The following is a 15,818-nucleotide window of genomic DNA, read 5'->3' as shown; positions in this document are numbered from 1 at the left end:
TTTTTATTTGTATTTCCCTCTTTCCACAGCCATCTCAGCTACTTTGCTTCAAAACCAAGCCCAACAGCCATGATCTTGAACTTATGGGAGGCACGTCACTTCCCCAATGGAAACCTCAACCAGCTGGCTGCTGCTGTGGCTGAAGTGGGCAAGCAGGACAGCTCCCTTTTCATGGTTTCAGAAGCTGAGTGCTAAAGCCCTAGGCAGGGACAACACAGGCCTCAGTCTGGAGATGATGAGGGGGCACCTCCATTTCAAGGGTCACAGCATCTGTACTTGTCCTGCTTTGAATATGCCTGTGTGCCCTATCTGATCCTTGTGCCAAATTCAGCCAGAAGGCAAACACACTGGGCTCAGTCTCCAGAAGCCATGGAAAAGGCTACCAAATCCCTACTCTGCTGCTACCAAAGCAGTTCTGGAACTGGTTGGGGTAGGTCTGTTTTTCTACCAAGTAGGCTGGCAAGCAAGTCTGATATGCTGACATCTGGCTTGGATAATTATTCTAGAGCTTTCTTCTACTCTAGCATGGGAAGCAAAAGGAGAGGAAGTGGTTAGCACAGAAGTCATTGTGAGTGACCAGGATAAAAGGTAAGCTTTGCTTTGAAGCTGAGTCATCTGTGTTCGGTCCACTGCATCCCCTAGGAAGTCCTTTGCCATAATAAAGTTTTAAAAAAGAGGGTAGCTCAGGATAGTTCCAGAGCCATTTTTGTAAATGTTTGCTCCAGCCCAGGAGGTATCTGACACTCAGTCAGAGAGGGCAGCCCAAGAGTTGGTGGCTTGCAGACACCTGGAGACCCATGGGACAAGGAAGAAACAGAAGGTCAACCAAAGGACGAGGGCCTTGCTCTCCTGGTGACTGTATCTGTGCCTCCTTAGTCCTTGCCCAGTGTATATGCAAGGGATTTGTGCGTGTGCGTGGAAGTCTGATCTGTGCAGTGAACGTGTGCTGGACCAGGCAGGTCTATGCCGTATTGTGTAAAGATCGTTTTTTATTCTGTATTCAAGTGCATTCAAGTATTTACACTTGGCCTTATGTACATATCAGCGTCTCGCACAGGGTTTTGGCGGGCATGAATGTAAATAAATTATATATATATATATTGCTACATGAGGCTTCTTGTATCTCTCCTCATACTTCATCAATAGAAGCATGAATTCTAAAACAGGCAGCCAGAGTTTGTAGCTTGAAGTATTCAGTTGCTCTCCTGAGCACCTTAAGGATGTGGAAATGATGAGGTTATGAAATTACTTTCATATTAGCCTCCTCTACCATAGCTAACTGGATTAAGCTCTTTGGAAAAAAATAATAGCCTGAGAATCCAAGAGGCAATGGAGTTTGGTTTATTTCCCTCCTTGCTTTGAGCGTGAATCAGAAACGTTAAAACAAAACTGCAAAGATGGAGTACCACAGCTACCGAAATCTGGCTTTCTGCAATTTTGTCACAGCTACCTTAAAGAAGAATAAAGTCCATGCTGCAAATCAAGACCTGCATCTAGTGAAGAACAATCCAGTCTCCTGCTTATTAAGAGACCTTTGTACGGCAGGCCACAGCAGCAATGAGTGCAGCTCCCTTTCCTGAACCATCCTCTGACAATAAGAATTTGACATTGCAGTTTGGAGCCAGCAGAGCTACTGTATCCTGAAGTTTTTTTGCAAAGCTGTAGATAGAAAGAAATACTATCATGGGAAAAAGAACCAACATTTAGCCCAGAATCAAGCAAACCCCATACCATCAACACAGCACCTGAGTTAACACACCACCTGGAAATATTGGCTCTTGCTGTTTACTCCTTTTTCTTTTCCATAAAATAAAGCTAACTTACATTGCAAGCTCCACATATCCCAAAGATTATATATATATATATGCCCCCCATTATGCAGAAAAGTCAACTCACTAAGGGTTCATCTTATACACTGTCCCATCCACGCCAACCGTCACCTCCAGCTTTGTCATGCGCTTATTTTCTCGAATCTTTTCTACAACAGCTGCCACTGCAGCTGCACACATCATAGCAGCTCGTGAAGTCACGGTATGACACACTTCCTTCACCACTTTGGCGTCCTCAGCAGAAACGGGCAAACCCAGATCTTCCAGGATGTGATAAACATGTTGCCGGCTTTCGCTGTCACTTAATGATATTAGAAGTAGAGACAGAAATTTGTTCTTTACTGGCCTTACAATAAATGGAAATATGGGGATTCTGGCAATGTCAACTGGGCCTCCTTTTAGGCATATTCATTCTAAAGAAATTGTATGACCAACTGTGATCAGTAATATTTGGCATATTTTAAACAGAAACATGCACAGTTCCAAATAAATAATGTGTAATGCATCCATGATCACTCTATAGTCATATACCAACTTGCCTATTTTCTAAATCTTATTTTGATCGACATTTGACAGAATGTAGACACTAGGGCAGATGCAGTCTTCATTAAAAGGAAAGACCAAGGTATATATGAGAAAGCCAAGTAAATTCACTCCAGGCAGAAAGATGAATAGATAGAATAGTAAAACCTAAAACTGATAACTTTAGGCATTTCAACTGCATTGGAATTTAAATTCTACATCTAATGGCAAGTTTCCTAGTATTAGGCAAAATAATTACAGACGATAGAATATATAAATACTTACTTCTCAATGTCTGATAACAATTTAGTGGGAAAGATGCCTTTGTTCTGAAGTCCTTGTAACGTATGACCCCTAAAGATGATCTCGCGAGACGCTAACTCCAACAGAACATAGCGCACTATCTCACCCAAATACATGCCACTAATCATCTTCTCTAATCTGTGGGACATGGAAATCAGTATCATACAAGGAGATGACCTTGCAGACAGCCATCACCACAGACCCCACCAGTCAATCCCCAATAAAAACTACAGAGTCACCTTTGTTGGCTAGCATTGAGAGATTCTTTATCCACTATGTCATCATAAGATGTTATGTAGTGGTCAAGACAGCCATCATCTCCAAATGCCCCACATTCCATATTGATGCACATTCTGCCATCATTACTCTCCAAGGCGCCCACATTCCTCATTTCTTCCATATAGCAAGCATTGCATCCAGTTCCTTAAGGTAAAATAAGAGGGAAAATGAATTATTGCTCAAAATTGACTATCATACTTTTCTCCATTCTGACCAAGAAAATACCAAGGATATTTTTTTTAAAAAAATCTGACCAATTATCTTTGCATTTTAAATGCATTAGGAATATAGTCTTATATATCAAGGATTAATGGTCTGGAACAAAAGGACATGTAGCCAACAATGCCAAGGCACAAATAGGGGAAGGACGAATCTGCACTTAGGAAAATATCCTCCTGAACTTCAAAGATGGACTCATTTACACAATCTTACTATTTATAAAGAGAGGCAGCTAAGTGGCTCAACGGTTAAGATGCTGGGCTTGTCATCTGGAAAGCTGGAAGCCCAGGTTCAAGAGCCAAGTACCATGTGACAAGGTCAGTTCGTGTCCTCATTCCAGCTCCTGTCAACCTAGCTATTCGAAAGCATGCAAATGCAAGTAGATAAATAGGTAACACTTCATTTATTTGTTTGTTTATTTATTGGATTTATATGCCGCCCTTCTCCCAAAGGACTCAGGGCGGCGTACAACATTAAAAAAAAAAAACAAATATTACAAAAGTTAAAAAGGAAATTAGATAGAGTATCCAAAAACAAACCTAATTAATATTAACAATAACATCTTAAAAATTAGATTAAAATTAACAATTAAATCAATCATTTATTTTATTTTGTTCAGGCCAGGCCGGCTTGCTGGAAAAGCCAACTTTTTAGGGTGCGTCGGAAGGACTGGAGGTCGGGGATTATGCGAAGTTCCGGGGGCAGCTCATTCTAGAGGGTAGGCACTGCCACAGAGAAGGCTCTCCCCCGGGGGTTGCTACCCGACACTGTCTGGCCGACGGCACCCTGAAGAGGCCAACTCTGTGGGATTGCACTGGACGGTGGGAGGCTACCGGTGGCAGTAGGTGGTCTCGCAGGTACCCTGGGCCTAAACCATGGAGCGCTTTAAAGGTCATAAGTAGTACCTTGAATCGCACCCGGAAAACAACCGGCAACCAGTGCAGGTCGCCTAAAAAGAGCGTAACATGGGAGCACCTAGGTACCCCCATGATAACCCGTGCGACCACATTCTGGACCAGCTGAAGCCTCCAGGTGCTCTTCAAGGGCAGTCCCATGTAGAGAGCGTTGCAGTAGTCCCGGCGAGAAAGGACGAGGGCATGAGTGACTGTGCACAGAGCATCCCGATCCAGGAAGGGGCGCAACTGATGTACCAGGCGAACCTGGTAAAAGGCCCCCCTGGTCACGGCTGTCAGGTGTGCTTCTAAGCTAAGCCGTGTATCCAGGAGGACTCCCAAATTGCAGGCTATCTCTGCTGAGGGGGTTAAAATTTCTCCCCCCATCATCAAAGATGGAACAAGATGCACAAATCGGGATGACGGAAACCACAGCCACTCAGTCTTGGAGGGATTGAGCCTGAGCCTGTTCCTCCTCAAGAGCCGAGGTGGCGCAGTGGTTAGGGTGCAGTACTGCAGGCCACTTCAGCTGACTGTTATCTGCAGTTCAGCGGTTCTAATCTCACCGGCTCAAGGTTGACTCAGCCTTCCATCCTTCCGAGGTGGGTGAAATGAGGACCCAGACTGTGGGGGCGATATGCTGACTCTGTAAACCGCTTAGAGAGGGCTGAAAGCCCTATGAAGCGGTATATGTCTAACTGCTATTGCTATTGCTATCCAGATCCGCACAGCCTCCAGGCATTGGGGCATCACATCGAGGGCATTGTTTGGGTGGTTTGGGGTAGAGATGAAAAGTTGGGTATCATTAGCATATTGATGATACCATACCCCAAAACCACGGATGACCTCACCCAGCGGTTTCATATATATGTTGAACAGCAAGGATGAGAGAACCGACCCCTGGAGCACCCCACAAGTAACGCACCTCCGGGTTGATCCCTGCCCTCCAGTCAACATGAACTGCGACTGATCCGACAGGTAGGAGGAGAACCACCGTAAAATGGTGCCCTCCACTCCCAACCCCACGAGTTATCGCAGTAGGATACCATGGTCGATGGTATCGAAAGCCGCCGAGAGATCTAACAGGACCGGGACAGAGGAACAGCCCCTGTCCCGGGCCCGCCAGAGATCATCGACCAACGCAACCAATGCTGTTTCCGTGCTGTACCCAGGCCTGAAACCCGACTGAAACGGATCCAGGTAGACAGCTTCATCCAGGTACTCGGGAAGCTGACGTGCTACTACACTCTCGACAACCTTTGCTACAAAGCGAAGGTTGGAGACTGGACGATAGTTGACTAAAGAAGCTGGCTCCAGGAAAGGCTTCTTAAGGAGGGGCCTCGCCACTGCCTCCTTCAAGGTGGTGGGAAAGAACCCTTCTCTCAACGAAGCATTGGTAATCGCCTAGAGCCAGCCTCGTGTTGCCTCCCGGGAAGCCGAAACTAACCAAGAGGGACACAGGTCCAGCACACAAGTGGCAGCACTGAGTCTCCCCAAAATCCTGTCCATGCCCTCGGGGATCACAGGGTCATAGTCTCCACAAGATTCATCCCCGTTGACTCGCCCGAACCTACCCAGTCAGAGTCCAAGCCTGTCCAGATCTGAGCGATTTTATCCTGCAGATACTGAACAAATTCTTCAGCCCTACCTTGCAAGGAGTCTTTCCCAGTTCCTTGGTTAAGTAAGGAGTGGGTCACCCTAAACAGAGCGACTGGGCAGTTATCTGCGGACGCGATAAGAGTGGGAAAATGTTGCTGTTTTGCCGCTTTTATCACCACTAAGTAGGATTTAATATGAATTCTTACTAGTGTTCAATCAGATTCGGACCGGCTGGCCCTCCAACCACTCTCTAGGCCTCTAGAGAGGTTTCATCACCCGGAGCTCCTCGGTAAACCAGGGAGCTATCCGGGATCAACACCGGGTCAGAGGCTACAAAGGCACAACACGATCCAAGGCCCCAGTGGCCGCCCTATCCCAGGCTTCCACTAGGGCTTCGGTTGAGTTGTGAGCAAGGGATTCAGGAAAAGTCTCAAGCTCCATCAGGAACCTTTCAGGGTCCATCAGGTACCTGGGGCGGAACCATCTAGTCGGTTCCACCTCCCTGCGGCGAGGGGTAGCAGTATGGAAGTCAAGCCTGATGAGGAAATGATCCGACCATAACAAGGGTTGGATAGAAATATTCCCTAAATCTAGATCATTCATCCACTCCCCAGAGACAAAAATCAGGTTGAGCATGTGTCCCCTGTTATGGGTGGGGTCTTGAATTAACTGAGTTAGGTCCATAGCCGTCATGGAAGCCATGAACTCCCGAGCTGACTCGGATGTCTCGCCAATAGAAGGCAGATTGAAATCCCCCAGGATCATAAGCTGGGGAAATCAACCGCCAATCCAGCTAACACATCCAGCAGCTCCGGCAGGGCCAATGAAATGTAGCAGGGAGACAGGTATGTAACAAAAAGGCCCACCTGAACTCCAAGGCCCCATTTCACAAAAAGGGACTCACACCCGCATATCTGAGGCAGAGTGACCTCCTGAGGTCCAAGACTTTTCCTAATAACCACCGCCACCCTCCCTCCCTGTCCCTGCCCTGGGCTCTCAGCTGGTGAAACACCCGGAAGCCTGGTGGACATAATTCACTTAGGGGAACACCCTCCTCATGGCCCAACCAGGTCTCCATAATGCACGCCAGGTCTGCTCTACCCTCTTGTATGAGGATGTACATGAGGGGAGCCTTATGTATCACAGACCTGGGGTTAAGTGACACCAGTTGGAGACCAGAGTCCTGTAATCCCGAGCACCCGGGGGTGCGAGAAGGGCAATGATGGTTGGAACGTGGGGTTGCTCTTAAACAGCGAACCCGCATTCCCTGAACATAATTTGGCCCTTGGTCCCCACCATATGGGGATAGAGATGGTGAACCCCCAATAGAATGGCTTAATGTCCCCGCCGGAATCCCAACCCTTCCCAGCACTCCCGACACGCGCCCATTAGTTAGCTCTGGCCTGTGCCCTGGCAGACTCCTCCCCCCCAAGCCTGTCTGAGCCATCCGAACCAACCCCTCTTCCCCCACTTAAAATTTGATTTAAAAACCCCTGTAAGAAACCCCTAAGAAGTCTCTCCTTCACATGCCACCTCTTGGGATTCCAAGATCCATCATTAAGAAAGTGTCTTGATAGGTAAGAAGGCCATCCTCGGGAAAGGGGGAGTTCCCGAAGGGAGTAAAGTTCTGTTGCAGTATAACATGGAGTATGGCATCAACCAAACAGGATGACATCACGGGGAGATGGAACGGGGAGATGACATGTCCATGAGGGGGGGCAGCCGACAGTGTTCAAGGGGGTAGCAGGAAGCTTAGGTCCATCATAGCAATGATCGGTGTTAAGGACAATATATAAGAGTAACGGCCAGATGTCAAAATCATAGCAGATGATAAATTGCGAGGTGGTGAAGCGGCCAGTAATGGCAGCAGTGAGGACAGCGGTAGCAGCAGCGGCTGCTCCAACTTCAACAACTCCAACAGCTAAGCTCCGTCTACGTCAGCCGCACTCATATCCATCGCTAGGGCCGCACTCCATTGACCCAGTCCATATTGTCACAAGAGGGGGGGCCAAATGGTCAAATGACACAGTACGGTGGCCCAGGCAATGGCGGTAATACCAGTGGGGGCTACAATGAAGGACCCCTCCACTCCAACCGTGCCCATGCCAACCACTGAAGCCATCTTCTGCTGGCATCAATATCCATGCCAGCTACCTCAGCCATTCCCCGCTGATCCAATTTATTTCATAAGCAAGGAGGAGGGGGGAGCACGGTGTGGGAAGTGGCAGCTGCAGAGACCCCAGACCAGGCGTCCTGCCACTGCTGCCGCTGCCCACACCCACGCTGGCTGCAGAGACTCCCTTTGGTGGGAAAATAAGAGAGCTCAGTGATGGCATGCTGGTCAAATGATTGCGGAAATGTATTTGGACAGTACTGGCTCAATGGTCTTGAAACAAATATGGCATCACCCCCTTTAGTTGGCAACATCTAGTGGAATAAAATCCACAGGGACTCCTTTATCTTACTTTTCATTGTATATAAAGACTCATCCTAATGATCTCTCATACTATTTGCCTAGTTTACTGAAAGACAAACTATAATTTTTGAAATCATAATTAAATGATGCTGTTTCCCAACTTACCAACAATAAGACCAACTTCACAGTTACGGTCTAGGTAGGCACATGACATCATTGTTCCCACTGTGTCATTCACTAAGGCAACCACATCTACATCAATAGTCTGGGAAAAGAAAGGGCGGGAAGGAGAGAGAAAACAGCAAGATGTGTTACCAGGCAACATGATTTCCTGTCACCAAGTAACCAGCACAGATCCATTGGGTTTGTCGCACTGAAAATTGGTCCTCTTTTCCTTTTCTTTTAATATTGGAAGTGCTGCTCTATCAGCCTAAAAGGAGCTGTTCAGTTGTGTCACTAATATCCAGTTGATTTGGTGAAGGGATATCAATGATTCTGTTTATGAAACTAGATTCTCTAAAGCAATAGCAAAATAGATACTGCGTGAATGCCTTAGCTCAATTAGCAAGGGATAAGGAGGATAAGCTTTAACCCCAAATGGCCCAAGATTTAGAAGGAAGTTAATCCATCTTTCTTCAATACACCCATTTTGTTCAAACAACCCAGTAAAAGATGGGGCAGCTCTAAAATCTTAGCTAGTTAGTTCTCCATGAAAAGAAGTGAATCTAAAGGTAGCTGTAGCTGTAAACCCGTCTCACTTTTATAAACTCATTTGCAGTCTTTTTCATCCATCCTAGACCAGTGTAGTGGTTGTCAGCACCCAAGCCAAACCCACCCACCTCTGCCTGGCCAATGGAGTTAGTGATACAATGAAGTTTTGTCACTTATTTTTTCCTCTGGTGTAAGAATTTATGAGATACCAAGTACTTCATAGAGAATATGTGAGATTTTTGTTCTCCAAATAGTGACTTTTGAACCAGTAATTGTGTGATTATGTAATTGTATAATTATGTCCTGGTACCAGTAAGAACTGGTCAGATTAGTGGCCAATTGTGTACATTATATGATGAGAATAGGGCCAGTGACCTTTCCTATCTGATATACTTCAATTATGGCACATTATACAATATATATTGACTGTAATTGCACAACATACTTTATCTGGTTACTGAATTGATCTATTTTTGAGTTGCTACAATGCAATGAGCTAAAAGCCAACCAGATGGTTTGGGTTAATACAATACAATAAGTCACACACACACACCCTAAAAAAAAAAAAAATCAAGATTTTTAATCAACATTCTAAGCATAATATCCTATATGAACAGCAGCATGCGTGGATGAGTGGTGGGTCAAAACAGGCAAGATACTATAGTGGCTGTAACAACACAATCCAAACTTTGTCCCTTTTTATGTGTGTTACATCGCACACGTACAAAAGATTGGGGCTTTATTCCAATGCTACATCTGTGGACCCCTCTGAGGATACCACTGTTGAAGAATGCAGCTACCAGGTCTTGAACTGACCTTGGTAAGCTGAGTGTATAACTGCTATCACTAAGTCAACTTAAACTTCCCACTTGCTTCTTTTGTCTTAGATATTTATTTATATCCAACTGTTCTGCTCTGGCAAGGGTTCATGGTAACTAACAGAGTGTAAAAATAAAAATAGTATATAAAAAACTACAAATACAAATAAAATAAATATTGAATCATCTAATAATAGAGATCAAGTGTTACAACACCCCCCCCCAAAGGGTGTATTCCGTAGAACAACTGGAAGAACAGCGCCTTCCATATGATAGAAAGATGATCCTTTGATAGCAGGAATTTCTTCAAGCAGGTCTTTCCTCCCAAAATTAAAATTACACAAGTTCAGGAGATTCAGATAGGGTCTCAACAGTTTGCAGTTTTAAAGGTCACTATCAATACCTTCAATGGTACCCACATATGATTGCCAAGTTGAATCTTGCCATATAGGTATCATATGATCCAAAAATCTTGTACCAGTTTACAACTTCAAATACAGCTTAGAGAAATGTTTAAAAGATAGTCCTGTGATAAATGTTGTGGTAGTCAAGATGGGGTATAACTAAGGCATGGGTAGCCATTGCCAAAATAACTGGTTTAGAGAGGAACCCAGCTAACCAAACCTACAAAACAATGCAAAGGCAATCATTGCCACAACAATTTACCAAGAATCCAAAGGGTCAGAGTTCAAGGAACATTCCCAGACTGCAAATCTCTTCCTTCAGAGGATTACAGTCCTGGGCAAAATAGGATACCCTTGAATTGGCAAATCCAGTTTCCAGATTACTACCCTATTTCCCTGAAAACAAGACCTCCCTGGATAATAAGCTCAATCGGGCTTTTGAACGCATGAGCTAAAATAAGCCCTCCCCACCAAATAAGTCCTCCCTGAAAATATTGCAACACAGCAGCAGCCATGAGGTGACCACGCTCACACCTCAAAAATAATAATACTTCCCCGAAAATAAGGCCAAGTGCTTATTTTGGGGATCAAAGGAAAATAAGACCGTCTTATTTTCAGGGACGCACAGTATCACTAGCATCCCCGAATGTTGCTGTTGGATTTAAGTTTATTATTATTTTCTTTCATGGAGCCCATTATCAAACTTCATTAAGTTAGGAAAAAATCCTGCGTGTGGAACTACATTTATACATAAGTAATGAACAGGAAAATAATACTTTTTGTAGTGTAAAGTAACTGGGAGGAAGAATTTGGAGTGGAAAACCCAAATCTGTACTTAAACAATTCTTTGCCTGATCTTTCTCCTTTGTGTTTGGATTCATGAAAAAAAAAACTTTTCTTCCCCACTTCTGGATCATTTCATATGACATAAGCACCCACTTTGTGGTAAGAAAAGCTAGGCTCAAATTTATATAAGAGGTTTGGCAAAGAATAATAGTTAATAAGAAATTTAGCTATACATCCATCCCTCTTGAAGTTGCATTTCTTTTAGAAAATCAATAAGTAAGTATATAGTTTGCAAAGGAATATGGCATATTCTCTCCCCATCTATACCACCATTTTGATTGGTGTGAGTAAGCTTGAACAACCCATGTCAAATACATTAGCTTTATTTAGACACTGCTTTTGCATGTCATATATACCTTCTGACGCTGTACTGCATCCCGCAACAAATTCACAACATCTTCTCCTACACAGTCAGTGGCGTTGAAGCCCTTAGTCCATCTCAGCAAGATGCCCTGTCAATGCCGGGGGAAAAAGGGAAATTGCCCACTTGGAATGGTTCAGTAGAGCTACTGCCTCCAAGCTTTTTGTACATAACATGCTATTCAATTAATCCTTTAAACTGGGCTAGGCATTATAGTGTCCGTGGTTAAAAATGTTTCCCTTTTTGGTATGTACATTACAAGTATAATGCCTGTCAGAACGGCTTCCTTGAACTTGAATGGAGTACAAGGATCATTCACTTTTAAAAAATGGGATTATATTTTGCCATACAGAGTACACTGGCATTCTAGAAAAATAGTAGATGGCAATTTCTCAGGGTTTATTGGAAGTATGTAGATCCAACCAGAAAAAAAGGGCAAAAGTAAATTGGGATAGAGCACACCATGCTGAATAAGAAAAGGGTACCTAGCCAGATACTTTCTGGTAAATTGATATCCTGTGACTGCCTATGCCACCCTGGGAACCATATTGTAAAAAAAAATGCCCATGAAATCATCTTAAAATTTCAAATATACCCTAAAAGATTGCCAGTGACTGCATTAGGTTGTTCCCTAACTATTTTGTCAAGGAGAAATGGCAGCAAGCAAACAGCTAGGAAATAAGGCAGGACTGATTTAGGAAATAAACATTCTGAACAGCATTTACCTTCCTATCTTGCAACTGTGAGGACTAGGAACTTTCCAATTCAAAACTGGATAGCTTTTCTGCACTTTTACAGAATTATAGCAAGTCATCACTTAGCAGGAGAAAATAATGAAACTATCAGAAAAAATGTTCTGTGGAAGTCATTACTGGTGGCATTCCCAACACATAGCTGGATTTCCCAATTTAGAAGCCGCATCATGATTTCCTTTGGTTGTTTAAAAATTTCTTTGTCAATCATTTCAACTGATAGATTGATATTGATTGATTTAGAGACTATCCAACTCTAGAACATTTCTAGGTGATTTTCAATTAAAAACAGGAAAAACAATAAGGATTTTTTTCATATTTCCCAACACTTGGGGTTTTTCATATTTCATGAGTTCATTCTTGTTTCTTTCCTGTTTCATCTCTTGCTATATACATACATTCTACCATCTGCCTAATAGAACCCCACTCATACAGTTTCATACCTTATCCAGGCTTACTTGATTGCATGGAAAGGAAAAAGTGAAACCGAGTGGTAGAGTATGTTCAGACATCCTGTGCTTACTATGAAAATCCACCATACAGTTCACAATATGGTCAAATAGCTGTAGGAATACAAAAGAAGGGAGTGGGATATGATGCAAAAATAAATTTGGAGTTGAAGTTACTCAATAGACAAAAATGGCTAGTCCTAATACTAAAAACAGTATCCATAATCATCTGTCACAAGAATTCAGGAAATCCACAACCCATTCATGCTCAATCAACCAAAGCCATATCATTCTTCTCCTGAGCTTACCTGTAGCCCAGTACTTTGAGTTATTTCTGGTGGAATGGAGTAAGTCTCATTGACGATGTGCACACCACCCTCCTCTTGGCTTTTCACCTGTACCATCAATACTCGGAAATTGGTTCCACCTAGATCCAATGCCAGGAAATCCCCTCTCTCTATAAAAAGTGTATGGACAACAACAGTCTCAGTGAAACAGACAGAACTTTACAACTCCCAATCTTCATCAGGTTGCTTCAAGAAAACCCTATTTTTTCTCCTGTGAGGCAAATCTCTTGCCAACCTTAACAAATGGCGCCAAAGGAAACATGTCATTTTCCTTCAGCAAATCTTATTCGCCCTCTAGCACGTAAGTTTTTTTATCTGATGGCTTAGGACCTACTAGTAGTTTGCTGCTGAATTAAAACAATATATGCTGCCACTTCAAATATGTGCAGTAGGAAATGACAACTGGGTCTCAAGTGTAAGTCTGGGATAAAAGTGCGTCCCTGCATGTGAAATTGTTCAAATCTATTGTCCTACGTAAATTGAAAAATCTCTGGACAGTCATTGTCTCACAAGCCAACCCACCTCACAAGGTTACTTATGGGAAATAGGAAGAGGAGTATCACATAGGTTCACCACCTTGTGTTATGTTTCTAAAAATAATAAAGATGGAATGATAAATAAAAGCAAGCATAGTGCCCTTTGTAGCAACATAAACAGCAGTGGTCTTGGGTCAAATAAATAACCAGGTTCAGGTAAAAATCCAGTAACGTGGAAAGCTTTCTCCTGACTTCCCTGAAGCGAAGTCCATAAATACAGTTCAAACACTTCCCTCTCTAGATATAGGGCTCTACCCAGCTTCCTTCTCTCACCAGAGCCATCAGGCAAATAACTGACGAAAGTGGGCAACATGCGTAGACAGCTTTTCTTGGTGGCTGTCTTCAACAGGCCGTTATCCATCTCTAGTCGGATCCCATTCCGTAATCTTTCAAGATCTACAATTGAAAGCTTTAAAGGAGCCAGAACCTGAGCCAGGCCCTCTCGACGGTTTCTAAGCTTCACTTCTACAGCTGTCACTATGGCAGTCCCTAAGGCACTGCCATCATCTGATGGGATAAATGTGACAGAATATTCAGGAACCAGCTCTTTCAGGGTTTGCTGTAGTATCTCACTGTACCTGGGGGGAGAAGAAATGTCAAGGCTTTTTGAAGGATAAAGACAAGAAGTAATCCATTGCATTGGTCCAATCACTTTTTCTTGACCTATGCCTCTTTTTAGGATTATCCTGCTCAAAAAGGAGTAAATTTGCTTCTTATATGTACATATAGGCCTCCTTACATTATCCAAATGTTAATACAAAATGGTAAAAAAATATAGTTTGAGATGGTGTAAACAACTTATTTAGCTTAGCAGAATCAAATTTCCAAAGGAAACAATTCAAGCTTAGAAATATTTAACTAGATAGAACCATTTTTCTCTCCCCCCCCCCCGCCTCCTCTCACATACACATGACTTACAGCAATACAAGAAACGTCAGCAGAACAAAGGATTAGGCACTTACTCAGCTGATAATTAAAGAAATAAATATTGGCTGCTAAGCTGAAGAAGAGAAAAATCATTTCTTAGAAAAACTTTTTAGAATTTGTACCCTAATCCAGGAGAAATGCTAAAAACAATATACTAATTGAGCAATAATACCAAGAACTATTGGCAAGAGAAACTAGCACTGGTCTGATGAAAATAAATGTTCCTCTGTCCAAGACAGTTCCTTACATTGAATGGCTCTTGTACATGTCCCCACCCATAACTACACAGATCTTCGTCTCTGGAAGCGGATGTAGTTCATGAGTATGTATGAGAACAGCAGCCAATCCAGCAGCACAGAGTTTGGCAGATCGGGTGTATACAGCTTGGCATATTTCTTGCACATGGAAACAATCTTGATTGCATGCCACTAGTCCAAGACGACTAAGGAAACTTTTGGTTTTGGCAAGGCCCACTTTATCACTGTAATTAAATATATATATATATATATATGAGTTAAAGGAGATCCATACAAAAGACACAACCAGTTCTGACCTCAGCAAAGGTTATTAATGGAAATGAATAAATCTAGCTATAATAGTTTGGTAGAGGTGCTCTATTTTTTAAGATGACATATTACCAATGCAAATTCAATGTAACTTTCTTTCCTTAATCATGTCTATGGAGATTCTGAGTCATCCAGGTCATGGTTGTCCCAAAGATGCTTTTTCAAGAGGCAACTAGACCTTCTGGTTTTTCCTTGAAGTTGTTTTGCTTCTCATCTAAGAAGTGAAAAGGAGCTGAAGAAGCTTCTTGGATGAGAAGTGAAATGTCTTCAATAAGAAAAACCAGAAAGTCTAGTTACCTCTTTAAAAAGCACCTTTGGGTTTCCTTAATCATGGTTTAATGTTTAGTTTACACTGCCAGTAGGCACTAACTGCTAATCTCTTAAATGGCCTTGGAGGAGGAAATGCACATCTTGATCAAAAGGACCTAGTTAACATTAACAATGGTCAATTTTAGCATACAAGCTGTCCTAAAGCATCATTAAGGGAAAAGCTGGTGAAATTTCTGCAAAAGAAGGAAAAAGAAATGGCAGGAGTGTTTATGAAATGGTCTGCTCGGTAATAATAAATTTGAAATTGCTAATTCTCCTAACATGTGACTTCTTTCTTTCAAGTCTTATATGCCTTACATAAAACCACTTTCTAGGTAAGAAAAAATGTAATTAAGCTCATTTATAAATTGTGCCAAAACCACGTACATTTTAATATTATATCAAATAAATTTAATATCAATTGAAATACTGTATTTCAAATGATGTGTGTTTTAAAGAAAATTAACTAATGTATGTAATTTTTAGAGTGGTATAATGTTTGCCCCTGTCAGTAAAAGCATTTTTTAAAAATTTACTCTTTATTAATTACCATTTATCATCTTCAATGATTTGCAACAGTGATTATACAGATTAGTTTATCAAGTGTATCACGCTTCTAAAATAGCTTTATATCTTGACTTATATATGATGTGCTACTCTAGTAAAGGCACACAAATATTTCATACATAATTGATTCCCCATATAATAATGATTTGGAGGTTTTTGTGCATA

The 15,818-nt window shown here is 42.5% G+C and overlaps 2 protein-coding genes across 4 annotated transcripts in view; one reads left to right on the top strand and one right to left on the bottom strand.

Moving 5' to 3' along the window:
* The window catches only part of UNC5A (unc-5 netrin receptor A), a 100,722-nt gene extending 99,618 nt beyond the window's left edge, over window positions 1-1,104 (top strand). For all 3 annotated transcript variants that reach the window (XM_014066895.2, XM_014066896.2, XM_087709347.1), the window contains one exon: window positions 30-1,104. In XM_014066895.2, the coding sequence (XP_013922370.1) occupies window positions 30-195 (166 nt within the window). In that variant the 3' untranslated portion in view covers window positions 196-1,104. The remainder of the gene's footprint in view (window positions 1-29) is intronic.
* Window positions 1,105-1,325: 221 nt separating this feature from the next.
* Window positions 1,326-15,818, bottom strand: part of HK3 (hexokinase 3) — a 30,777-nt gene continuing 16,284 nt past the window's right edge. Inside the window, exons 8-17 of the mRNA XM_087709345.1 lie at window positions 14,459-14,692; window positions 13,558-13,862; window positions 12,710-12,858; window positions 12,396-12,515; window positions 11,196-11,291; window positions 8,226-8,325; window positions 2,894-3,077; window positions 2,637-2,792; window positions 1,897-2,130; window positions 1,326-1,659 (exon numbers count right to left, since the gene is read on the bottom strand). Of these exons, the coding sequence (XP_087565471.1) occupies window positions 1,524-1,659; window positions 1,897-2,130; window positions 2,637-2,792; window positions 2,894-3,077; window positions 8,226-8,325; window positions 11,196-11,291; window positions 12,396-12,515; window positions 12,710-12,858; window positions 13,558-13,862; window positions 14,459-14,692 (1,714 nt within the window). The 3' untranslated portion in view covers window positions 1,326-1,523. The remainder of the gene's footprint in view (window positions 1,660-1,896; window positions 2,131-2,636; window positions 2,793-2,893; window positions 3,078-8,225; window positions 8,326-11,195; window positions 11,292-12,395; window positions 12,516-12,709; window positions 12,859-13,557; window positions 13,863-14,458; window positions 14,693-15,818) is intronic.

Source organism: Thamnophis sirtalis, unplaced genomic scaffold (genome assembly GCF_051295495.1).
Source record: "Thamnophis sirtalis isolate CommonGarterSnake01/CBP01778 unplaced genomic scaffold, rThaSir2_p1.2 scaffold_3, whole genome shotgun sequence".
In the NCBI taxonomy this organism is placed as follows: Eukaryota; Metazoa; Chordata; class Lepidosauria; order Squamata; family Natricidae; genus Thamnophis; species Thamnophis sirtalis.
The sequence above is the reverse complement of the archived record's forward strand: the minus strand, read 5'-3'. Positions and strand labels throughout refer to the sequence as shown.